Here is a 25,472-nt window from a genome sequence, read left to right on the forward strand (position 1 = left end):
TGATCTACCTAATGACCGTTTTTCTTCTTTTAATATTTCTTTTCCAAGGAAATGTCTCAGAGAACTAAAAGGTAATGAAAATGTTAACGTGACAGCTCAGACCAACATAAAGGACTAGTTAGAGAAAGGACATGTAGAAAGCTCAGTGAAGCAAAACTACAGCTATCGTATTGGGGTGTAGGAATCAACAGCAAACTCAAGGTTTTGGTGGTTTTTGAAGTATCTTGACAAACTAGGGAGGGTGCCAGAGGACTGAGGAAAAGCAAGCGCCGTACTGGTCTTTTTTTTTTTTTTTTTTGGGGGGGGTGGTGGTGGTGGGGGAGCAGGGGGGAAGCAGTGATCCTGGCAATTATCACCCTTTCAGAGTAACTTCTGATCCTGGTGACACGATGGAATAGAGGCACAAAAAAAAAGTATGTAAAAATCAAAGGATAAAAGGTCTATGAGCAATAAGCAGCAGTATAGATTTATAGAGAACAAATTATGTCAGACAAACCTGATTATTTCCTTTGATTGAATTTACAAAATTAGTGAAGAGGATGCCACGAACATAATGTATCTGGGCTTTGGCAAAGCATTTGGTACGTTGCCTGGTAAAATGTCACTTGAAAAATGAAGCAGTATGGGCTTGAATGTGAATACAGCCACCTGGGTTAAAAGAACCCAAACTAACACAAAACCCCAAACAAACGAAAAAAAAAGCCACCCCCCCCCAAATAACAAAAAAAAACCCAACAACAAACCACATTACGATGAGAAATAAAAGGGAATGCTAAGCAAAAGTGGACGGTGGCAGGGTCACAGCTGGCGTTACTCTGATGGCTGCGGGTGGCGTGTGAAATGGGCAGGATGACAGGAGAGGTGCGAGGCTTGAGGAGGGGGGAACACCGCCGTGAGGTTTACTTGAGGAGATGCGTAATTTCCACCCTGATGTACGCAATTAGGGTGCCGCAGCCAGACGGCGGAGTTTGTGCTCCGAGTTCACCGGCTGCCTATTGAACAGCCCCGGCCCGACCCCCGGGCAGCTGAAGGGCGAGGGTCCGCCGGCCGGTGACCGCCTGTCCCGGCGCCCACGGCGGGGCGCGGCAGGAGGGCCGGGCCCGAGGGGCGGGTGCGGCGGCGGGGGCTGGCCCGGCCGTGGGGCCGCTGCGCCGCTCCGGACCCGCCCCTCAGGCGGGGCGGGCGGGGAGGAAGTGGCCCGGGGAGGCCGGAAGCGCCGCTGACGCGGGGCTGGCGGAGCGGGGCGCTGGCCGGTGAGCGGGGCCGGGGGGAGGCCCGGCGCGGGGCGGCGGGGCCGTGGGGGCGGCGGCGGGGGGCGGGGGGTGTCCGGCAGAAGCACCGGCTTCTCCTCGGGGGAGGGAGACGCTGTGGCCGGCTCCCTGAGGGCGCTCGGAGTAGGGGGGCGGCCTGCCGGCTGCAGGTGCTTCACCGGGGTGGGGGCGCGGTGTCTCTGAGCGCGGTGGGGGGTGGGGGGAGGGGTCCCGCCGGCGCCGCCGCCGCCGCAAGGCGCGGGTGAGGGATCTGGCCAGCGCTCCGGGACTGGCACGCTGACAGCCCTGTGGTGGGAGGGGTGGGATTTTTTGGCAGTAGGAGCTGGGACTCGGTCTCATACGCACAGGGTCCCGCGCGACTTGTTTTGCTCTTGGAAGTGGCGCTGGCTTGCAAACTGTCTGCTTTACCGCCTGTTTTACTCTCAGCTTTGCTGCTTTTCTACTTTTTGGAAGACTCGATCTGTTTGCCGGGCAGGCTAACCCTTCTCTGTGGCTTACCGACAGCAGGTAGTGAACTAGTTGCAGGCTGTCATACCCTTAAGATGTGTAACAGCGTGTGTTGCTGTAATGCAAAAGATGCAACCTTAAGGCCTTTTCAGACACAGAGCACTTGACCCAACTGCTGCAGGAGCGAGATCTTTGCTACCATGGTTAGAAGAGGGATTTAACCCTTGCAAAAGGAAGGAGTGAGTGTTAGCCCAAGAAGCAGCAGTTGTCCCGCATTGGGTTCACCTAAGCAACTCCAAAGTAAGTGTGTGACTTAGTTAACGTGACAAAAGCTGTAGCATACCGTAGTCTAGTGATGTGTTGGCACTTACGTCTGGTGGTAATTGTTTGTTGTTATTTTTAGCAGTCATTGCCAATGGATGAACTGGTGCATGACTTGGCCTCAGCCTTAGAGCAGACTTCAGAACAAAACAAGCTGGATGAACTATGGGAAGAGATGGCCCTAAGCCCACGGCAGCAGCGACGTCAGCTTCGCAAGAGACGGGGTCGTAAACGACGCTCAGACTTCACACATCAGGCAGAGCATGCCTGCTGCTACAGTGAGGCCTCAGAGTCAAGCTTGGACGAAGCTGTCAAGGATTGCCGTGAAGTGCTGACAGCCAATTTCAGTGACTCTGATGACATGGCAGTGGTGAAACGACACCCAGCTCTTAGTGCCACCCTGAGGAGCAAGCAACACTCATGGCATGAGTCAGACTCCTTTACAGAGAATGCACCCTGCCGACCTCTCAGGCGCCGACGGAAAGTCAAACGTGTGACATCAGAGGTAGCTGCCAGTCTCCAGCAAAAGCTCAGGGTGTCAGAGTGGAACTATGAGAGGGGCTGCAGGTTCAAGTCAGCCAAGAAACAGCGTCTTTCACGCTGGAAAGAAAATGCCCCTTGGACATCCTCCAGTCATGGCCTTTGTGAATCAGGAGAGAACAGGCCCTTCCTTAGCAAAGGGGGAAGGAAGGAGCGGATGGAGTGTGAAGCTGATGAACAGAAGCAGGGCTCTGATGAAAACATGTCGGAATGGTGAGATTTGGGTTTCTTCCTTGTGCTAGTCAGATGGCTTCCTTGTGCTACAGCTGCTTGTAAATCCTATACCTTGCTTTTAGAGGTTCTTATCAAAATTATTCAGCGCTGTTCTCTTTTTGAAGAGGAGAAGTATCTCAGCTACTTCTAAACTGTAGACTTTTTCCAAGTCTTTCTTGTCTATGCTGTACTGATGACCCAAACAGCTTCCTTGAAAAGTTGGCAAGCTGATAACGTTTCTGGCTTCTGTTACACAAGGAGCCCTCTGAAATGTCTGTGGCTGGGCAGCTAAAGTGACATACTGGTGTCCTGAGGTTTGGAGAGTTAATCCACCGTTGGCACTTGTGTTGTGTGATTGATAGGAACTTATCTCAGTTTCTTGTTTTTAGAATTTACCATAAGTAGTAACAGAGAACAGATCGGATTGCCCATCCTGACCGCTAGCCCTCTGTGCATGTGCTGTGTGAACCTCAATCAGAACATCTTGTTTGCAGTTCTGCATCTCTGCTCTGGATCTGGAATAAGGTCCTTAAAGGCTAGCTATGAGGAAAATGTGGCGAGACGATAAAGAAGTTTGGGGAAACTTACATTAATTACAGGATGAGCCTGTGCAAACAATGGAGTCTGGCATGTCTTCGTGTCCAGTTTTGGAGAACTTTGAATTTGTGGCAGAATCTCATACAGGGGATGAAAATGAGATATGTAAATGTCACGGTCTGAACTTTTGTGTCACTCTTGGGAAGTTTTCCCCTTGACTGTGAATTTTTTTCCTTGTATACCCAAACTGTAGAAAGTTTGGGGTAATAAAACCGCTTCTGTACAGAGAGATTTTTCAGGTTAGAAAAGAACTGCTGAGAATCAAATGGAGGAGATTTGTTAATGAATGGCATAGTGAATAGGGTTATTTATTTGCTAGTTATCATTGTGTAAGAATCAGGAGACACTGAGGAAACATTTAAAATGAAAAAGAAAGAGTATTCTTTTTTCATGAAACGTGAGGTTCGGATTTCTACTTTGGGACATTCTGGAAGGCAGAATCTGGAGATTTATCAGGGGCTGTTAAGCATTACAGCCCAGATGGATGATTGGCTCAGGAAGTCCTTTAACTGCTGACTGCTAGAAGCTGGAGGAATATACAGAGGAAACAGTTGGTCTGTATTTGTCATGCTCTCCTGCTCTTTCCTCAAGTATCCACTGTAATAGGTGCTATCAAACAGTGGACAGTGGATTTGGAAAGTGTGTTTGATCCAGTATAATTGTTCATATGTTGAGTTCATTTAAGTGTTCTGGATGTCTAGCTCCTGCAGTTTGTCAGAGTGGGCAGGTGGCACTTGGTTATGGAGAGCTTTGTGGATAGTAGGTGGAAGTGCAAACTTCTCAAGGGTATTTTCTGGGAGACTGTGTAAAGCATAGGTTGTAATACATCCTCACTGTCCTGATCCAGGGGACTGCTATTGTGTTTTTACTGAATTGGTATGATTTGTGTCATACTGATACAGTAAAATCAGTAAGATACAGGTTGGAAGTAGCAAAAAAGTGGTCATTTCCCCCTGCCCCTCTTAAAAAGTGGCTATTGTTTGCTTAAAAAGTGTGTGTGAAGTGGGCCTTTTCAAGAGACTAATGAATGCTTTTTTGCTACTAGTTGTGAAAAGTGCTTTTATCTTTTCAGAGCTATGTGCTGGTAGTCCAGGAGAAGGAATGTGCTGAGTAGCCCCTGAATGTTGCATGTTAGTGATGATGGACTGAGAGATACCCTTACCTGATGTGGCAGTGATAGACAGTGTTCCTTGAGGATTTTTTCACCCAGTCAAAGTGCGTTCCATCATGTCAGACTTGAACTTAAACCAACAGGCTTTCATCCAGCCTTTATTTGTGCTAGCCTTTGAAAGAGTAAATAAACAGCTTTGTCTGGACTGTTACTTGAGGACCATGCTGGGAGATTGCTTTGTTCTCAGTTGTCCCTTGCTCTCAAGCTAATTATTGTGCGAGTGTCTGCATCAAATGTCATTTACCATCTGCTGCCAATCCTTGGGATTCTCTTTGGAAAGCCAGGGGTTGGAATATTTGACCTCTCCGACACCACATGTGTGATCTGTGCTGTGACTCACTAGGGAGGGTCAAAGTTGGAGAGACAAATACATAAACCCCTCTTCACTGCAGAATATCCCTCATGGCAGTGAAGGATCATGCTTTAGTCTCCGCTGCTCTAAATATAGCCCTTCACTGCAAGCAGCAGAGTGAAACTGGCTGTGCTTACCTCGCTCTTGCTGTGCTGTAGCTGTTTTTTCTGGTACTGTAAGAGAAGTACTTTGCACAGATGTATGACAAGGTCATATCCTGAGGAAGGAAGAAGAAAATCGGATGCCTAGGAGAGCAAGTGGTATGGTTGTCATCACAAGCTGATGAGAGGGTAAATGACTGATAAGGCTTGTGGCACTTGGAAGCAGTCTGTGGTGATCTGGTGGCTTAAGAAATGCTTTGGTACTGAATTGGTTCCACTACTGTTCATCCCTCTGGCAGTGGGAGTGTCATGAAACTAATGTGTTTTTAGGCAAACTAAGTTGTATATTCAGAACTTTTTCTTTTCTTTTTTCACCTTCTTTTTCCTCCCCTCCATTGACATTTGCTTTTCTTTTTTTATGTAGGAATGAATCTCTGTAAATGCTAAAACATCCAGCATTTTCTCTACTTTCTAGAAGGTGCCTTATCCGAAGTCAGATCAAAAACCTACTGTATTCAGTAGATAAACTCCATTCCCTGAGAACGCTTTGTATATGGATCCTTAATGAGGAGGTAGTTTTCATAGTCTGCTTGTGGGACTGTGCCCAGTCGTTTCCTGGGTGAAGATGTGCTGCAGTATTATGATTCAAAGTGCGTGTGAAATGAAATCTTTGAAATTGTTTGCCAAACATAGCAAGAGATGAGCTTCAGAGAAGGAAGCATGTGCAGGAACATGAAAAGTTCCGATGGTTGTGCTAAATCGGGTAATGACATGACTCAGAGCCTAATCTGTAAATGATTGTAGAAACAACAGAGGAAGCAAGTGGTCTTAGTTTAAGTAGCCATTTGTATATTTGTACAAAGGTGACAATTAACTGCTAAGACTGTTGGAAGTAACGTGCCCTTCTGTCCCTTAATTCTTTGAGGTAGCCTGCAGCTGTAATAAAGCAAAGGCAAAAGAGGGTGCTGAAGTTTTTTTTCTCTTGTTGGTTTAAGCCGAGCACTCCCAGAATGGTCTGGGTTTGGCTTGAGGGCAGAACAAACCGTAGTACAAGAGCTGTCTGAAAAATCACTTTGAATGATGTGCTTACTAGTGAGAGATGTGAGGTTTTCCTAATCTGCTGAAGTGCCATAACTCTTAACGTGACTTTTCAAACTGGCAGTTGTACTGACCCACCAGTGCCATGTGACTTCACTGGCTTGATGCTGATGTGTTTGTTGTGGTTTAACCTGGATAGCAGCTAAGCCCCACACAGCCGCCTCTCTCACTCCCCTGCAGTGGGATGAGGGAGAGAATCGGAAGAGTAAAAGTGAGAAAACTTGTGCCTTAAGTCGGTTTCATAGGTAAAGCAAAAGCTATGCATGCAAAGCAAAGCACAATTTGTTCGCTGCTTCCCATCTGTAGGCAGAAGTTTAGCCTTTTCCAGGACAGCAGGGCTCAGTCGTGTACTGCTTGGGAAGACAAACACCGTAACTCCAAATTTCCCCCTTTTCCTCCACCTTTCCCTCAGCTTTTGTGACTGAGTATGATGTCCTATGGTGTGGGATATCCCTGAGGTCAGTTAAGGTCAGCTGTCCTGGCTGAATCCCCTCCCAGCTTTGTGTGCACCCCCAGCCTACTCACTGGCAGGGCAGTGTGCGAAACAGGGCCAGCCTTGGTGCTGTTTAAGCACTGTTCAGCAATAACTAAAGCATCACTGTGTTACCAACACAGGTTTGGTCACAAATCCAAAACACAGAGCTGCTATGAGGAAAATTTAACTCTATCCCAGCCAAAACCAGTACAGTATTCTGGCCTGGGTGTGTCACCAGTGCTTATCCTGAGCATGCGGTACAGTCGCTGTACCCTTTGCGGGGGAGCTGTTTCGGTGACAGCCTGCAGTGGCAGTCACGAGCCTAAGCTGATGAATTGGAGGCCAGTCTCTGTAAAGAAAAAATTCCTCTCTCTTGGAAGGCAAGTGACAAAGACAGAGTGTTCAGCTTCCCCTCCTTCTCCAGCCCAGCCTGACCTTCTGCAGCCCCTCAGTGCCTCTTGTTTTCTTATTTTTATAGAAAATCAATATCCCTCCTGACACAAACAATAGCTCAGGCCAAAGAATAAATGGGGGAAACCTGAGATCTCTGTCCATCACCTCTCACTTTAACTCCCCCAAACTATTTAATTATAAGCATGCTTTGCTCCAGGTGTTTGCGACAGTGAAATTGCTAAATGAGGACCATTTTAACCAAAGATTGGGTGATCAATAACACTCTATAGCAGTAGCTTGTCGGATCAATAGCATTCATTATTTCATGGTTAAGGTAAGTAGCCTCCTTTGCAAGTGGAGGTCATTAATCAGTGCTTACTGGACCTGCAGAAAGGCTTGTGTAGGAGTCTAGTTTGTGTTCAGCCCTGAAGTATAAAAGGGGTGGTGAAGAAGGTGAGATCAGTGAAAGGTTGTTCCAGTGAAGCACTGCCAGTAATGTGTACCTATCTATAAGGAACTAAAGAGCTCTCAGTACAACAGAATGCTTAAAGTACTGTTAATATGATCTGGAATCTTGACAATGCTTTTTCCTTTCTCAGGCACCTTTCCTCTGAGGATGCTAAAACCCTTATGAAGCAGTCACTCAATCCTCGCATCTGCTGCTTGTGAGGACTGTTAATCCAAGGCTTTCAAAAGGGAAAGCAGACACGCTAAGAGATTTGCCCAGGGTCGTACAGTGAGTTGGTAGGAGAGCTAGGAACGAAACTAATGACTCATGGTTCTCAGCCCTTGGCCTTAATTGCTGTGGTGTATATGTGGGAGGGTGCATGGATGGCCAAACTTTGTAAAGGATTGATTTGAAAGCTGATATTAACTTACATACTGAAATGTGGGAATAATGTACAGACTGTTCATCCTTTAAGTTTAAATGGCCTTTATACAGTAATGAAGGTGCAGAATTTGTAGGTACCCAGCATGATGAGTTGATTTGGCTACACTTTAGAGTGGATTTTCTAAGAGCAGTAACAAGCTCACAAAATGGGGTTTTACTATGTGCCTGCAATTCTTTGGGGTGACACAACTTGTGGTCCCTCATCCTTCAGCCTTTTGAGTCAAGGGGTCTCCAGTTGATACTGGTGTATAGTATGATCCAATTTCCCTGGGAAAGAGGGACCCAGAGATGTTTTCTGACAGCACACCCTGACTGGAGATTGATTGTAGTGCTGAGTTATAAGGCCTTAGTGTGAAGAGGGTGGGCAGTAAGTAGCTTCTGCTTGTTCTGATACCTCTCAGCTAAATCAGAGGAATTATTGCTGGAAGCGTCCAAGGATTCGTTTAGTATCAGCATTAAAGCCATCAGATGCTTGGGACTAACGTGAGCATGTACTTCTGCTACAAATGTTCATCCAGCTTTACAGTCAATTAACGGCTTTCTACGCATTAATATCTAGTTTAATTCTTTGGTTCAAGAATTAAGTCTCCTGTAACTGCTTCAGCAAATGCAAAGCGTGCTTTAATGAGTTTGCATTCAGCAGCAGGAAGTCATGCTGTGCTAAGGTATTTAGCTGAAGAGTTGTGAAGGTACCAGCTGCTCTTCCCTCCAAATAAAATAAAAGTTGCTGTAGATTGAAGGGGGGGTTATGTGTATGTATAACATTTTTGAGAAAAGGAATGTGAAGTAGAAAACTTCAGAGGGTTTTCAGTAACTGTTAAGTGACCCAAGGACAGAGTTTTTAACTGCACTTAATTTCCTAGTGAGTATTCCAGACAATGTCATACTTAGGTTATTAACTCTAGTACCTGAGGCAAATGCCACTGTATTAATTACTTTTTGATAACTTAGACCTAGACTAGATACAGGATTCTACTTTCAAGTGCTGCAGTATTGGTAGGTTTTAACAGAAAGCAATTATGTCCCGTGCTAGAGCCAGCCATGTATCTGAAATGCAATTTTTGTGAGATCTGTAAAGTATTTTGGGCTCAGAGAAGCAGTAAAATGTAATAAAGCATTTTTTGTTTTGTATCTGCCACAATTTTAATGGTGGGTTTTTCTGTTTGTTTTTGTTCCAGTGAAACCAGCAGTGTGTGCAGCAGCAGTGATACTGGCCTGTTTACCAATGATGAGGGCCGCCAAGGTAACAACTGTCCTGTGATTTTTCTTCATGTGTTGCTGGGGAATTTCTCTTACTTTCTTTACAAAGAAAGATCTGTGTTTGGAGGGACAGAGAGGGAAGTATGGGAGAAAGGACAGTGACTGGGAGGAGCAAGAAGTTCAGAAATGAGCTGAGAGCTACAAAGGTGTGATTTTGATAACAGTATATTCTTCCTGCTGAAATACTTTGTATATCAGATCCATAGTATTTGCAATATAAGAAGCTATTATTATGGAAAGGCACAGAAATACGAGAGCAGTTTTATAAAATAAAAGGGCAGAACTTATGATTTGTTTCTGTGTGTTAATTGTTGTCTACATACCATTAGTACCTGAATCTGTTACTTGTTGTGTGCATTGGTTGAGCCTATATCAAAATACTAGGGTATTTTCAATGTCTGTTGTAGAAATGGTTTCTTAGGAGGTTTGACTGTGGAGTGTAATCTGGTTTTATTTACCAGTGACAGCACAATGTCCAGTTTATGGGGGATATGGCAGAAGTAAGTGTGAAAGAGATTGTAGTAGGCACATAGGCACTCAGGGCTATTATATTTGGAGCAGGTGGAATGTGACCCTAGAGACCTGTAATTCCGCGCAGCTTCTGCTGGTGTGCACTCTGATTCTGTCACATTTCACAAGCTAAGATTTGGATGAGTTCTCTTCTGGGAATATATGAGTGCTAAAGGAGGTAGTATCAGTAACTTTGGTAGGAATTGCTGCTTCCACTAGCTTGTTAGTGACCCAGGTATCTGCGTGTGAGGCCACACAATGGTAGCACATAGGCTTGTCTGTTTTCTGATGATATGTTAGGCTGTAGGGCCGATCTGTTGTGATCTTAGGTGGCTTTAATACTTTCCCTAAGAGTAGGGATTTCAAGTTTCAGCTTTGACCTTTGCTGAAAAATAACTTTTTCCAGCCTCCCATCCTTCAAAAGCAACAGTGAAGTCAAATCTTTTGTTCTCTCTTTTTACTGATGACTCTTCTGGGGGAGCTGAAATTAGTGGACTTTTGCATATCAGATGATGAAGCTGAGTGGTGACTGAAGTGTTGAATTTTTACTTCATCACCCGAGGCAAGATTGATGTAGACTGGATAGTGTGTGTGTGTGTGTATATATATATATATACTTGTCTATATGCTTGCCCTATATACTTGCCCTGGTTTTATGCCCTGTTTTAGACATTAACTTTTGGCTGCTGCTAGAAGTAGGATACCAGATATATAAAAGCATGTAAAATATACTGCTTAAATAAATAAAATAAATAAATAAAATCCAATTACAGCCTTCCCTGTCTAGGTACCAGAAGAGGTTTGACATCCTAGTCAACAGGGCTTTGTCTGTTCAAACAGTTTATGCTAGAATAGCTTTCTGGTCAAGATGTTTTAGCTTGCAGTTATGTTGAAAAGGGTTAAACAATGTTGCACTTTCAGGTTAAATAAGAAAAATCTTCCTTTCCTTTTTTTAGACATTTTCTAGTCATAAAATAAATGATAAGCAACAGCTCTCCAGTAAGAGGGAGAGCACAAAACTTTTTTTTTTTTTTAATGTCACAGATCATCATCTTAGAAGTAGTTTTCTAGTACAATTCCAAACTGAATAATGGGAGATTTAAGACAGCAGTGTACTTAAATTGCATGTAGGTTTCCCCCCCGCCGCTGCTTGTGAAGTTATATCATGTAATATTTGTGCTGTTGCTAATTAAATGGATTGCCTTTGCAATTCCAGCTACCAGTGCACTTCTGTGAACAGAGAATGGTCCTAGCTTATAATTTGATTGTAAGGTTGTTTTTTTATTTGTTTGTTTGTTTTTGTTAAATGCAGTGGTATTAGCATATGATCCTGACTGCTAAAGTTTGTCTTGTGGAAAGTTATTTGAGATATGACAGGGCACTATGCTCATAGATCCGAAACCATAGGGATATTTTTGAACAAGTTGTGATCGCTTAGAAGAACTATCCAACATTACTTAGCTTTAATTTGCTATAAGGTGGGTAAGGATATTTATATTTTAAAATATATTTGTCACAAGCATGCTATGTCAGCTGATGTAGCACAGAAATAAAAAGCAATGTCAGAGCTTTGGGGTGAAATATTCTGGCTGTCCTACCTGTTGCTGATTGGAGTTGGTTTTGGGTGTAGCTTGTTCTGTTATGTACAAGATTGCAGAAGTTTTACTATGGTGAGTTCTTGTATTCCTTTTTCTCTTGTCTGGCATAATGAACTTCAGTCAGGAGTAATGTAATTGGTGAGGAAAGGAGAGTAAGTGGGGATGCTTGAGTTGAGACTTAATGGTAGGCAAATGAGAGTTTTCACTAAGTCAAGTATGTCAGTTTTTCAAGGCAAGGAGAAGTACCTTGCAATTACATGAGACTGTTTGTTCGTTAGGCTGCTGAAAAGCTAAGTGTGTCAGGTTCTTTGCCCTCTTCTTTTCTTATGTTGCTCATGTTGCTACTGCTCTCAGGGGGGGTTTGGCTGGCAGGTTTACCATGAATGGTGTCTGATGCAGTTCAGTTTTAGACAGCAACTGCATTAATTCCAGTGACCCTGCTTTATGGAGACTTTGGTGATGACTTGTGTTGCTGCTGCTCTAGTTTGGCAGAGGGTTTGTAGTTTTGAGAGATTCTAAGAAATTCTGGTTGAGAGACTCACAGCATGGTTAGTACTTACATTCAGAGTCACCATTTCCAATAGCTGTGTGTTTTCCTCTCAGCTGCTGTCTTAGGAGACTAGGGATCTTTCTGGTCAGTGAGTGTGCTCCTTTTGCTTACTCTGTGAGCCTAGTCTTCTCCTGTTGTGAAGTCTCTCCTGTGACAGCCTGTAACGTGTGCCAAATGATCGGCCTCTACCTCTGTTGCAGTAATTACTTCAGAGAAAGAGTTCTGCATAAGACATCACACAACATTGAACTAAGCTTGATGAGATGCAGTCGCAACAGAGTGCTAAAGCTGCCCTAGGCAGGTCTGTAAAGAGGGCTTTGTTCTATAGGGAAATTCTCTAGACTGATGAGTTGGATAGTTTAAAGCATTTAGTGAGGCCCCATAGTTCCTGCAGATCATTGAAACAGAATACAAATATAAGGCTCTTCAGGAAGGAATTCCTAATGAGACTTCAGCTGTTTCACATGCAGAAATGTCTACCTGTAGTATTTTGTGGGACAGTCACAGAGCACGTTGATGTTATTTGTAGCTAATTCCATTCTGTTTCTTTAGGAGACGATGAGCAAAGTGATTGGTTTTATGAAGGAGAATGTGTTCCAGGATTCACCGTCCCCAACCTTCTTCCCAAGTGGGGAGCTGACCACCGATCTGAAGTAGAGCGGATTGACTCAGGCCTGGACAAGCTCTCAGATTCCACGTTCCTTTTGCCCTCACGGCCAGCTCAGAGAGGTGAGGCCCATAAGGAATGCCATGTGTTTGAGAACTTTTGACGTGATAGGAGTAGATTCTGTTCATAGGTGTTGCAGTTTAAACTGATAGTGATCTCTGGTTGTTTTTTTCATGATCCAATTAAAAATAGCTGCACTGCTGGAGAGGATGATAAAATACTCATACTAGCTGCCCACATTCTTGAGTCTTATTTATTTAAATAGGGGTTTTATTTCATTGTGAATAAATTGGTGTATCTGCCTCTTGCAGATTGAGAAACAAGAGACAGAGGATTGATTTGACCACTGAACTGCTTTTCCTGGTGGCTTTGTTAGGAAGAATCTTCTGTATTCATTGCTCAAATTTTCTGGGTTTTGTTTTCAGGGTTTCATGCTCGCCTGAATCGCCTTCCAGGAGCTGCTGCCCGTTGTCTCCGAAAAGGTCGGAGAAGGCTTGTTGGCAAGGTATTCCCTTTTGCAAGATGACAGTTTTGTATTTCCAATGCTGATCAGTCCTGAAGTACTAGTCTAAGATAGCATGTGAATTGTTTTTGCAGAAAGAGGCCCTGTACATTTTTTTGTTTCATGTATTGTTTGATTTGTTTAACTGTTTTGACTGTCAGAAGTTGATTGAATGACTAAGCGGATTTTAAGGTAGGTTTGAAGTGGCAAAGACAGTTGATCAGTGCTAAAAGCAGTATGAAAGGAGGTTTGAAGATGAATGACAGGAGGCATAAGTATCAAGAAGGTTTAGACAGAATGTAGCAGAAAATGATGGCATGAGACTTGTGCAGGCTCATAATCTGAAACTACAAGGGTAGAGAGGTGACTCAAAGGTGAAGGAACACCAGATTTTAGGTAGGGAAGCAGACTAATATGAACGGCAGCAAAGGAAGGTGGTTTTAGCAGTTGCATTTTTAGTGGGGCAACAGAAAAATAAAGGGGTATATGCAATAATGCAGGCAAAGTTACCCAGAGCCTAGGTTTATTATATGTAGGGCAAACAACAAATAAAATATTAATCCAGTTTCTAAAGGAATAAGCAATACTTTGCAGATGCCTGTCTAAAAGAGCGAGAGATACACCTGGTCATGTCTGGACCTTGGAGTATTGAGTGCTGCTGCCTGTTGTGAAAAAATGTTTCTGAGAAGGAAGATGTTGGCTGTGTTTGGCTTTTCTTTTATTGGAATGTGCTCTGTGCTTTTGAAAATACGGTTCTGAGCTGACTGGCTTTAGAAAGAGTCAGTTAGCAAGGTGTGTTAGAGGGGCCTGGAGTCTAGAGGAGCGTGACTTTCCTTCTGTTCAGTCACACTTGAAAGATCCTTGTTTGCCCCTTCTTTCTTCCACTCACCTTGCTGAGTTGTAACCAGTGTTTAAAATATGAATCCTCAGCTGGCAAGAGACTGGCTTTGGGTAGGGTTCCTCAGGCCACCTGCAAGTGGCTGGGCCTGTGGGCAGCACCTCTAATGATCCAAATGAGAAGGATAATATTTACTTGTTTAATTCATCTTCATCACCTTAAAGGGATCTTTGTCATTTGCAGCAGAGGTCACTGCTCCCCCTTCCCCATCTCTCTCTAAATTGTAATCATAAATAATGAGTTTCATTCAGAGCTCCCCGCCAGCGAGCTGCTAATTACCAAAAGTACGGCTTGTAATTTACACAGTAATAAACCGTAAATTTAAACATTACGGCACTTTAAGTTAATAATTTTCCTGCTGTAACAAATAGCCCATCTTTTACCCCTGCTGCTACAGCTCCCCCCAAACTTTGAGTGTGTTTTGCCTACGCACATGGTACAAACAAATCTTTCACCCTCATCTTCAGACCCTTACTGCAAAGTATATTTATTTCTTGGAGGTAGTTGCTATGCTGATATGACCAGCTGGTGCTTCAGTCTGTGTGTGTACGTGTATGCCAGCATCAAGCATATATTACAGGGCAGTGTCTCTCAGGGAGAAAAGGGCTTTCTAAAAGAACAGGTCCTTTCTACCAGGATTTCTTTAGTTGCTGGAGGTCCTGCTGCTGAATTGCTGCTTTCAGGAAGGGCAAAAGCTTCATGCATACTCCTTGTTTCATTCACTTGTGCTTGGTGAGTCCCCGTTGTTAGAGGGACAGTGTGATGTCCTGCCTCCCAACGTTTTTCTGGCCCAGCTGACCCCAGAAACCTGGAAATAAGCACTTCTTAGCCATTTCCCCTGTTCTGAACTGCATCCTTGTGCTGCATACTTTTTACTGGTCCAGTCCTTGCTGTGCCTCTGTGCAAGCAAGTATCATCACTCAGATAATAAAAACTAAGCCCCACAAAGAAAACTGGATGACTCTCTGCCATTCTAATCAGTTAAATCAGCTCAGCTGAGGTTCTAAAAGGAGAGGGTGAATATGTTTAGCTGAGAGTGGCCTGGGAAGGAAAGGATGTGGCCCAGGGGGGTGAGATCTGTTCTGATTGGCAGCAGCAAACTATTATGTCTGCTCACTGTGTGAGAGTGTGCAACCTTTTACCTGTCTTTGTGTTTCAGGAGACCTCCATGAGCACTCTGGGCACCGAGAGGCTGGGTCATATTGTTAGTGATCCACGCCAGAAAGAGTAAGGCCCTTAACAGTTGTTGTGTAGAACTTTGGGAGGGGAGGAGGAACTGTAGGGTCCTCTTCCCTCCTGGGGCAGAAGGGAATGAAGAGCTGGGTGGTAACTTAAGCATGCAGTGACCTGTGGAATGAGAGACAGGCTTCTACTGATGGCTCCTCTGTTTTCTTATTTGCAATTGCTGACTTCCTTTTTATTTATAAGGCTGCCCCAGTGTGTGGACATTGCTCAAATGCCCTTTTGGTTACAGTCAGCTTTTTCTTTCCCCCTCCATTATAATATGCCATTGCAATAACTGCAGATCTTTTGCACAGTATGAGAAGACTGAGCCCTATATGTTAATTTTTTAAAAAGCTTCTGTGTGGAGCCATGCTATGGGCACATACCCAGACTGCAGAAATGATGCTGACAAGGCAGCCACAAAACTGCTTTCTCTTTCTTTGGTGTTCTGTCTTCTTCCCCAATTAGTGTTTTTACATTGTAGTCAGCACCGGAAATAGCCATGGTGCCTATCCTTTGGCATCCCTGTAATGCTGTTCTCGTTGGGCAATGGATAAGTAACCTCTTGACTGTAGTGCAGTGGGTCCAGCCTTCACCAGCTGTTGATACCTGCTTTTCTTCCTTGGATCTGAAATTCATTGTTTTTAATATGACTCCTGCTGATTTTTAATCTTTCTCCTTCTCCCTCCATCTTTGTTCTTCCCTTCTCCTTCTCTCCTTACCCCCGACCCTCCTTCCCCCACTCTGTGTTTGTTCCTTCCTTGGCATTGCTCCCACCTGTCCTTCCAACTCTGCCTCCTTCCAGTTTTTGGTTACCATCCATGGGGAAGAGAGATCGCAACCAGGTAAGCTGACTCTGCTCTACCTTTTTTATTTTCTTGGTTTCCTTCTCTCTAGAAAGAACAAAGTGCTGGCTTCTGATTTCCCACACACTGTGGCCTGTGCACATGAGGTAAGGCAGCCCTGTCCCTTCTCATTTGGTTAACTGATATCTTCTGGGCTTTGAACACAATCCATGTCTTGGACATTATATTGTCTATTTAAATGAATAGCTCGGGAACTCCTTGTGTTTATGTCCCTGTTTCAGGTTAGTATAGGCTTTCCTCTCTGACAGTAAGTGGGAGGGAAAATGCCTCTTGGTAGGAGGAGGGAGCTTTGGCCTCTCGAAATTCCCTAAGAATTGGAACATTTTTCTCTTTTTAAATGGTTTGTTTTGCCTTGTTTAGCTCAGAGTCATCAACAGAGAAAGGGAAAAAGTTGGTGAGCTGATTGTAGTTAAATAGCAGCTGTAACAAGAAAATGTAAGAGGTGATAAGCAAGAGAAATAGGCATTCTTTTAACTGAAACTTGGGTGTGCACTTCTATATTCTCCAGTAAGTCTTCCATAGCTTCAGTGCTAGGAGGCTTTTTTACTTAAGATATAAGAGCTGGGGTTCTTAATAGCAGAAAGCAAAAAGGATCTTCCGTTTGAGCAGCTGTGTTATAAGTGTTCCTAGCTACACACACTCCCTTCTATTCCTTTGCGAGTTGGTTTTCAGTTGGTGAGCAGTACGATCGAAATCTGTTCTACCCTCCATGTAGCTAAAAATAAATATATGGCAAGAAATAATCTTCAGGCCTTTATGCAGTTGTGTATTTTCCGTTAATAAGAACATTTCACATACCACTTCTATATTGATAAAGGTAAGAATGATAACTACATAAGCTTTAAAATGACCAAAATGAATTACTTTTGTTTTTCTTAAATGAACTTGAATCATCTACAGAGGGTTACTGGTGATTCTCCCCTACTGTGCAGCTGCAATGTTAGTTTACTGACAGTAAACTAACAGTCCAGCTTAAGGAGAAGCTCCCTGATAGCAGCAGCTTTGTAGTGCATGGCGCCCCTTCTTTCTCAGAAAGGTTGAAGGCAAAAGCCTAGTAATGAGTTCTAGAGTTGCAGATAGCTTTTGTGACAAGTCCTGCTACAGCGGTGGATTATTCATTTGTCCTTATTTAAAAATGCATCAGTAATCCTAGTAACACAAGAAAAGCGTTCTGGAGATTGGCGTAGCGCTTTGCAAAGCAGATGGAAATGAATTTCCTGCTTGAGGTGTGAATTATAAATAAAGAGGAGATGCTGAATGGAAGTGTAATGCAGGTACCCCAGAGAAACTACCAGTCTAAACCTTCAATTTGCATATCGAGCAAAGTTTACTCCATGTACTGTTTGACTGCATTATTCCATTTTTGTTCTGACCTTTAAAAAAATATCTTAAGAGTTGTGTCTTCTACAGCAAGCTGTCTTGCACAGGTTTGATGCCTTCAGGATTTGTCTAGTGTATGTCTAACAGAGGATCCAAGATTAGCTTGACTATACAGTGTTTCAGAAATTTGTTTTAAGCTGTTTGCAAAGAAAGCTTGTGAGGTGGGTTGGGAGCAGGAGGAGCATCTCGCTCGCTGTGGAATGAATTGGCAGCTTGTTGTGAACTGAACCTGGTGGGCCTGAGTCTTCCAGGGGTCTGTTTCAGTGATGCATATGACCACAGGGAATATTTGAACTGCTCTGTGGGAAGTTCCATGCTTGCACCATTCATAACAGTGACTTTTCTCTCTACAATGTGAAGGTAGACAAGAGGCTTCCTGAAAGGGAGGCAGACTTTTTGCTCATGGTATACAGCAGTAGAGCACTCTGAGTGTGCTCTTAGTCAACAAGCATTTTTAATAATATCGAGGGAAAGAGGAGTGTGTTTATAAGGCTGTCTGTTGTGAGAAGATGGTCATGAGATTTGCTTTTGCACCTCATGGTAGCCTTTTGTCTGAAGTGAAAGTCAGTTCTGTAGTTTTACCCCTTGATGTGTCAGAAAGGTCGTCTTATACTGTGTGAATAACTAGGGAATAGATCCGAGCAGCTGTATCTGGAGACTATTTCTGTTAATGCTTTGCTTAAATAAAATCTCTTGACTTTCCAGTTCAATCCATTATCTCCTCTGTACTCTCTGGATGTGCTTGCTGATGCTTCCCACCGAAGATGCTCACCAGCACACTGCACTGCCAGGTAACTCCCTTGCTCTGCTCTGTTGGGGTGTCTGTCTTCCCTCCCATGGTTATCTTCAGTAGTACTGTGTGGTCTGAACAATACCCAGGGACCTGGAAGTTTCCTTAGGAGGCCTGTGTACAAACTTAGCACAAAGCATACAGATAAAATGCAGATTATTTGAGACTCTCAATACACCGAGTATATGAAAGAGTATATGACAGACAGGCAGAACATACTGTGCTTTTAGAAGTAAACGTGATCTGTTCTGGATTGTGCAGTAAGTCGCTGCGGGTCTGTTGTATAGGTACAAATGGGCATAGTATTGTTGCCCACTATTAAAATCTGAACAAGATGAGAGGGAAAGAGCTGACAAGCTTGTGTGGGTGACATGCTGAGACATTTTGTTATCCTGGGTGCCTAAAATAGACCCTCTGTGCAGACTGAGAACTCACCTGAGGTGACCTTTAATGGCTTGATATCTTTCTCTGTTGCTATAGCTGAAATGTAGATCTGGTCTGGCCAAATGTTGAGGTATATTTTGAGTCTGCGTAGTTGGGGTTAATATGCTATTCAGGCACCTTCTGCTGACTAATCCTAAATTAAATTCAAGTGTTGGCCTTGGAGGTGACTCCTGTTCTTTGCCGCAGGTGACTATCTAAAGGTAAGGTGCCCTTGAGCTCTTTCCCTGTGCAAGGAGACAAAGCCTTGTGTGGGACACAATTTCGCTTATGTGCTTGTACAGAGGACCAAATCTGAAAGAAACGTCTGGACTTTCAGCTTCATGGCTTTCTTTCCCTTGTTAATTAGCAAATAGAGCATGAAAAATGTACTGAGGTTGTATGTGTCTGAACGAAAGCTTGGCACCCACCCAACAAAGCCTCTCCTCCCACTGGCTTCTGCAGGGAATTTTTGTGATGTCGCACCATGACCTCATGCTGCTGTAGCCAGCATGTTAAAGCTGGAAAGGGGGAGGGAGGAAGAAATCAGCTCTTAAGCATTCAACTGGGTGAGAATAAAAAGAATTCAGAAGATTGGGCATCAGCAAATTGGTTCCTTTCCGTGCTTTTGCCCCACCCTGGGGATGTTTTGTGCCCGTGAAGTGAGAAGATTGATTGGTCTCTCCATTTACATCTAGGATAAACTTTCTTGTGCCTCAAGTGTTTTACTTAGTGCTCTAAGTAAAGTTTGCCTTCTGGAAAGCAGAGCTAGACAAATCCTGCTCACAAATTCAAACAAGGCAAAGTCTCTAAAATGATCTCATGATCACTTTATCATGATCACTGAAGATCCTTTCCAAAGCTACTGGGTATGGCAAGGAATTTCTGAATCTGGAGGGATCATGTTTACTTGGTTTTGCCAAATATGTAGTCTAGTTAATCAGTGAATATATGCTTGGTTCCTTCCTCAAGCGAACAGGTGACTGGTGTCCTGGAAAATACAATTCTTGGTGAATTGTTACAGAATGTTGGCAGAAGCCACCTATCCCGGAGGTGGCTGTGTTTTAAGTGCCTGTAGTTTGAGAAGGTAGTTGCTATTTTAGTCTGAAACGTGCTAAGAGTCTTTATAGGAGAAAGAAATAAGGAAACAATGAATGTGTTATGTGTCTCCATGTATGTGGCAAGGACTCTTCAAGTTTAAGGTGTTCATTTTATGTAAAGATGCTGCCAAGGGCACAGAAGGAAATTGTTCATTTGCAGAAATGGGTTTTTTGGCAATATCTGGTCTTTAGGTGCTCCAAGAGCCAAGCCTATTAGTAGTCCATTTTCTTACAGGAGGTTCAGGTGATCTCTGTAATCGCTGTTCAGTCATTGCCCTAGTTAACATCTTCCTCTTTTGTCGTGGATGGAGTCAATTCCAGTAGTTCGTGCTTTGGTAAGCTCCTAGCAGCTTGCACCTCATCCTGGAGAAACTCTTCTCAGAAATTTGTTGGAAGAGTGGTGGTGGTGACGTAATCCCTTGAGAACGATATGAAGTGTATTAGAGAAGAAACTGTCTTGATGTTGTGGACATCCAGTTTCTTCAACCTGATGCCCACCATGCCATGCAGAATTACCTCTCTGCTTAGTTTCTGCTGTCATGAATGTGTCCAATGGAGTATAGTTACCAGGTGGAGTCTTTTTCTCTCCCATGGAATTTTTTTCTTTGTCTCAGTGGTGGATTCGGTGCAGTTCATCTGGAAGACTGGTAACCCAGTGCTTCATTTAAGCAGAGCTGAAGGCTGGAATACTGAGCGCAGTTGGGGGTATTCAAAAAAGGCTTTTCAGTGTCAAGGAGGAGGTTCTATGTGGAGGGTTCCTTGGGAAGCCTTATTTGAAAGGCTGTATAAATTGTACACTACCAAGATTACCTTTCTTGCTTTATGTCTGTGATGAGAAGAGATTTCATTCAAAGTGTATGCACAGCACTGGGAATTTCACACCCATCATTAGAAGCCGTTTTGTGTGTGTGGTGACTGTTATCATTAGTGGTATAATTTTATTTTGTGAAGCGAGGAGAGTTTCCTGCTTTCTTGCAGTCCTCCCAAGGGACGGCTGGTGTATTAATTTGCTGTATTGCCTCCTGGCTGTTCCCAGGCTGTTTTTCCTCTTCATCATGGAATTTTTAATGGCCCTGCTGCCTCTCGGGAGGCATGCAAGGAAGAGTACCTCAGGGATCTCTTCCTTTTTTCACATGCCTATAATTACTCTCCTTTAAGAGCACAAAGCGTTTGCTAATCATGTCTTGTCTGTTAAGGTTTCGGCTTCACGATGCAGGCTCTTAAAAGCAAGCAAGTAAAGACTTGCATGGACAGCCCAGGTGATCCTTCCCCTTTTTCCCCCTCTGCCCATTTGCTTCTGTGAGAGAAAGGAGTAGTCTGAACAGAATCTTCTTCTTGACCTCCTTCTGCTTAAGATGATTTTGTACAGGTTCAAGCAGAATATCTTACTAGATTTTGGTTATTCAGTGGCTCTACCAGTAGGAAGATGTTACGGATTGTTGGTTGGTGGAATGTTATTCCCTTGAGGCAGGTTAAGAGTTTCAGAAGAGCCTAGAGCCAATGTTTCCCTTAAGTTTGAGTTTGAATAGCAGGTAGAATAAGAGAGGAAAGTAGAAGATAAATTGTCCCTAATGCCATTGATTGTTTGCCTAGCCTTGAAAATATGGCTGTGGGTGAAAAACTCAATTTAAATGGTCCCACTGGAGTTTGTAGGAAAAGTGGACCTCGGATGGCAAGTAGATGTTGAAGGTGGAGCTTTGAAGAATTGTGTTGGAGACACCTCTGAACAGTACAGATGAATTGAAGAAAATCGCTCTGCATGTCCTCTCAGTTAATATTAACTGTAAACCTAGAGTTCAGTTGGGTTTAGAAGCAAGTCCTGTGTCTTGCCTGGAACATGTTTTAAAGATCTAAAGGGGTGAGTGATCATCTCCTAGTAAACTTCCAGTTCTTTCATGCCCTGGATTTGGTGGTGCTGTTAGAGTAAAAAGGTCTGAATGTCTCTAATTCTAGTTCCAGCTCTAGAAATATGCTTGTCAAAATAAATCTTTTTCTTTCTCTTCTGTATCTGTGGCAAGATCCTGACATTTTTGCCTCTCAACCGAGCACATGGAAGTACAGGGATTGCCTGCAATGTCAAGCCTTTCCTGAGGCAGCTGAAGGAGTGAACGGATGTTCGCAATTTCATGCTTTCCCAATTGACCAGGACAGTATCCAGTTCATTCCACATAACCTGTCCACGTCTTCAGCTTCCTGGAATTGTCTTTATGTAAAAATGTCTGCTGCCGACTGCTTTAGGCATCTTTCTCCCTAGTATTTTTTTTTTTAAACACTTTTTTTCCATTTAGCTGGAGCACTTTCATGTCTTCCTTTGCTAAAGCCTGGCTAATATTCCAGTTGGGGATATAACTGAATTCTTCTGACAGGCATGCAATGAACAGCAGCTATCAACCAGTGTCACACGCAGTTGTCTGAGGCCTAATGCTCCCATTTTGGTGAATCCTAATTCTCTGGAGTGACAAATAAATTCCCCTTCAGAATTTTGTTTACTTGCTATTGCTTTCCTCGCCTATAAAACATGTTGCCATTATCAAATCTGTGTACTCGGCAAGTCTGGCAAATATTAGGACTCTTTCTGGCACACATATCATGTGATTCAGTATGAAAACAGAGAATGCAGTATATGGGATCACATCATCTTTGCTTAGAATAGTTACATGGAAAACTAGAAGAAAAAGTGTTCACTTCCATTTGCCACACACAGACTTTTAGGAATGGAATTGCTACATCATTAGAATGCTTACTTGGGGAACAGACTGCTTCTGCATGAAGATCTATGAGATTTGGATGATTTAAGATGTGAGCTGACCTGTTAGTGATTTTGGAATCTGAAAATGCGCTCTAGAAGCTTTCCCATGAGGCTCAGCAGGGCAGAGGAGACCGCTATGCACAGGAAATATCTACAGTGTGATATGATAGCAAGAACCACTTGGATGGATGGAGCTTTGGGCGCAGATTGGAAGAGCAACTTGTATTGATGTACATGTGTTACGTGCAGATCAGACTTCGGTGCCCAGCTGGTTCTGTAGCCAAAGAGAAGGAAGAACTCTGCTTTTACTGTTAATTTTGTGAAGCCACCATCAACAGCCTCAGGTAACACCTCGGGGCTTAGAGAAAGAGCCTTTTATTTGGCCTGTGTTTGCTGGGGATATAGTGTCACAACAGCAACAGCTGGACTGTGTGGCGTTTTAGTAGCAGTATCCTTGTTAGAAGGCTATCTCTGTTGAACATTTAATTTAACATGAGGATAATGGCATCCCTTGTTTATATGACAGTAGATTAATGGCTGCCTCTCACTTTCACTACATAATCCAAGTGCTTTACTTCCTATAAGGATAGGGCTAGAATAAAGATTGTCAGCAGAAAAGCTGGATGATGGGAGATTACAGCAACAGGCATACACCCCCAAGCGATGCGCCTCCTGCCTTCAAGAAGGCCATAGGCTGTCACAGTTACTTCTGTAGGGTCTTCTTGGAGACCTCCGTTGTGAGATAAGTTGTTTTTTACCCCAAATATTGAGAGAGCAGGCATCACTTCACAATCTAGGCTTGGTGCTGTTCAGTAAGGTTCCTGGTGGGCAGATGTCTGCTTGTGCTCTGTATTGTCTCCCCCAGATTGTACTGCCAGTCCTACTTTTCTGTTGAAGCCCTGTGGTAACTGTAAAATAGTGGCAAGCTCCTGTGACCCTATAGTCCAGCATGTGGTCACCTTGAACTGTAGGACAGAGATGGGAGTCTGGTGTATGCAATTACAGTTCCTTTAAAAAAAAAAATAGATAAATGAAGTCATAGAACAAATATGTGGAAAAGAAAAGAAAGGAAGCATTACTTCTGACACACTAAAACCAGTAATGAATCTCAGCTTTCTGCATAGCAAAGCCCACTTTTCCTCCAGCATGACCTGCATGCAGAATCAGGTACCTTAAGTATTATGTTAAGAACAAGAGACAAATCCATATTTCCTGGATAATTCCTTTAGCTTGTAATTTTTTAAAAAAAAAATCACTGTCAGAAAGACACTATAGACTTTTCTTCATATAAACCCATTTTTTTCTACATGTATGTAATTTTTCATTCACTGACTCCCAGCAGCGAGGGGCTGCAGTGTGAGTTGGATATATTGCAGCAATCAGCGCAGATGCGCTTTGGATCCTGCTTTGTCTCTCCAGGTGTGTTCTGCGTTTTCTCTTCCCAGGTTAGAATTTCAGTCCTTGCTAGACTGTAAACTAGGTTTCCACATTATTCTCTGGTCACCTAGCAGATCCAACTGTGACTGAACATTGTGACTTTGTTTTTTTCTTATGATCAACCAGCCATAGTTCAAAAGTTAACCAGGCAATTATTTTCTCATTACTGTTTGTGCAATGCTGGAGAAAGTATAGAAGTCTGGCGGAAGAGATTGAAAGCCGGTAAGGACAGAGTAAGTACCATTCTAGTTTCTCAGTTTAAGCCCATACCTTTCATCCCACAAAGCTCTGCCTCAGACTTCTTCAGAGGGGCTTGTGACAGTGCACAAACGTGCGTTTTCTGTCAGCCTTTCCTCTCAGCCCTGTTTTCTTCTACTTCAGACTCATTTTTAAACAGTTCAGAAGAGTTGTTAAAATTCAACTTTGGCAGAAAAAACTAATTCATGGTTGCAGCCTGTCAGTGAGATTTTCACAATTTATAGTTCAGCCTGTCCACTGCAATGTCAGGTGCTGCGAATACCCGTGACCTGACTTCCCTGGTGGTGATGCATCTAGGAGTCTGCTGTTAAACTGGGATTCACCAATTCCGTTCTACCAGTATAGCATCTGTATGAGAGCTAGTGATTAGAAATTTAGATTGAAGTGTGGCATCTACCAAAAAATGCATGTTGAATAAATTATACCTCAGATACCGTTTCTGTCCATGTCTTAATGAGGACTATCATCCCTGCATGCATTCTGCTCCTCTCTCCCCCAAGGTACCTACCACCTGGAGGTTCCCTGTATGCAGATTTATGGTGCCAGTAAAGTGCTCCAGCCACTTGAAACTGACACTTTTACCACCAGGTCGGTCAGAGCCAGTGAGTAATCAATAGGTTCCTGATTTACTAACTGAAGTGTGGGTGATCAATAAGGGATAAACCTGAATGAAATACATGTTACAGAGACAATTTATGACCTCTGAGCCTTTGTGTGTTGGAGGCAGGGCTGCTAGGTGCAGCATCCTTGCTATGAGTCTCAGCTGGAGTATGATTTGCCTGTACTTTCACTACAAGAAGGGATTTTGAGATTCTCCTAAGTTTTCTTTTTTATATGCTCTGTGTAACTGTGAGGTAAAGGTAGATGTGGTTTGAGAATGGAGCTGAGAGCCAGGAGCTCTTACTCAGAATCTAGCTGTAACATTTGTGAACTGGGAAAAATTGCATGACTATCTGTTAGAAATAATAGTGCATACTTCTTTCCTAGTCTGTAGTGATTCTCCACCAAGGATCAGCTGCCTAATGTTGGTATAAGTTCATAAAATTAAAAAGGGTGCCTTGTTATTATATGATAAAATGAGTTGGATTATTATATATAATTATGTAGTCATCTAGTTAGTAATCTAATACTGTGTCACTGATGCAAAATAAAAAACCTGAAGTTCTACTTGATTGAGACTATCTTTTCCTTGGGCTATGTGTGCCTAAATGTTTCAGAATACATGGTAGAACCATGCTAAAATACTGTATAGCCGCTATCATAACCATGTATAAAAGCAGTTTTGAGGATATGCGAAGTCACTTAGAGGTTAGTCACTTCTGTGTGCAAACACAAGACTTGAATATGCAGTCTATAGGTGCGCTGGTATTTTTGAAAGCCTTTAGTTATATT

At 43.3% G+C, this 25,472-nt stretch overlaps 1 protein-coding gene across 11 annotated transcripts in view; it reads left to right on the plus strand.

Moving 5' to 3' along the window:
- The first annotated feature begins 1,184 nt into the window (after positions 1-1,184).
- The window catches only part of GPATCH2L (G-patch domain containing 2 like), a 60,593-nt gene continuing 36,305 nt past the window's right edge, over positions 1,185-25,472 (plus strand). For 2 of the 11 annotated variants that reach the window (XM_055715332.1, XM_055715335.1), the window contains exons 1-10: positions 1,190-1,253; positions 1,698-2,018; positions 2,122-2,792; positions 7,579-7,644; positions 9,050-9,114; positions 12,342-12,518; positions 12,882-12,961; positions 15,016-15,083; positions 15,978-16,032; positions 18,032-18,117. In XM_055715332.1, the coding sequence (XP_055571307.1) occupies positions 2,134-2,792; positions 7,579-7,644; positions 9,050-9,114; positions 12,342-12,518; positions 12,882-12,961; positions 15,016-15,083; positions 15,978-16,032; positions 18,032-18,117 (1,256 nt within the window). In that variant the 5' untranslated portion in view covers positions 1,190-1,253; positions 1,698-2,018; positions 2,122-2,133. Of the gene's footprint in view, positions 1,254-1,697; positions 2,019-2,121; positions 2,793-7,578; positions 7,645-9,049; positions 9,115-12,341; positions 12,519-12,881; positions 12,962-15,015; positions 15,084-15,885; positions 15,926-15,977; positions 16,033-18,031; positions 18,118-21,282; positions 24,056-25,472 lie in introns of all 11 variants that reach the window. The other 9 variants (XM_055715331.1, XM_055715334.1, XM_055715336.1 and 6 more) reach the window with 7 other exon arrangements.

Source organism: Falco cherrug, chromosome 7, assembly GCF_023634085.1.
Source record: "Falco cherrug isolate bFalChe1 chromosome 7, bFalChe1.pri, whole genome shotgun sequence".
NCBI classification, from domain to species: Eukaryota; Metazoa; Chordata; class Aves; order Falconiformes; family Falconidae; genus Falco; species Falco cherrug.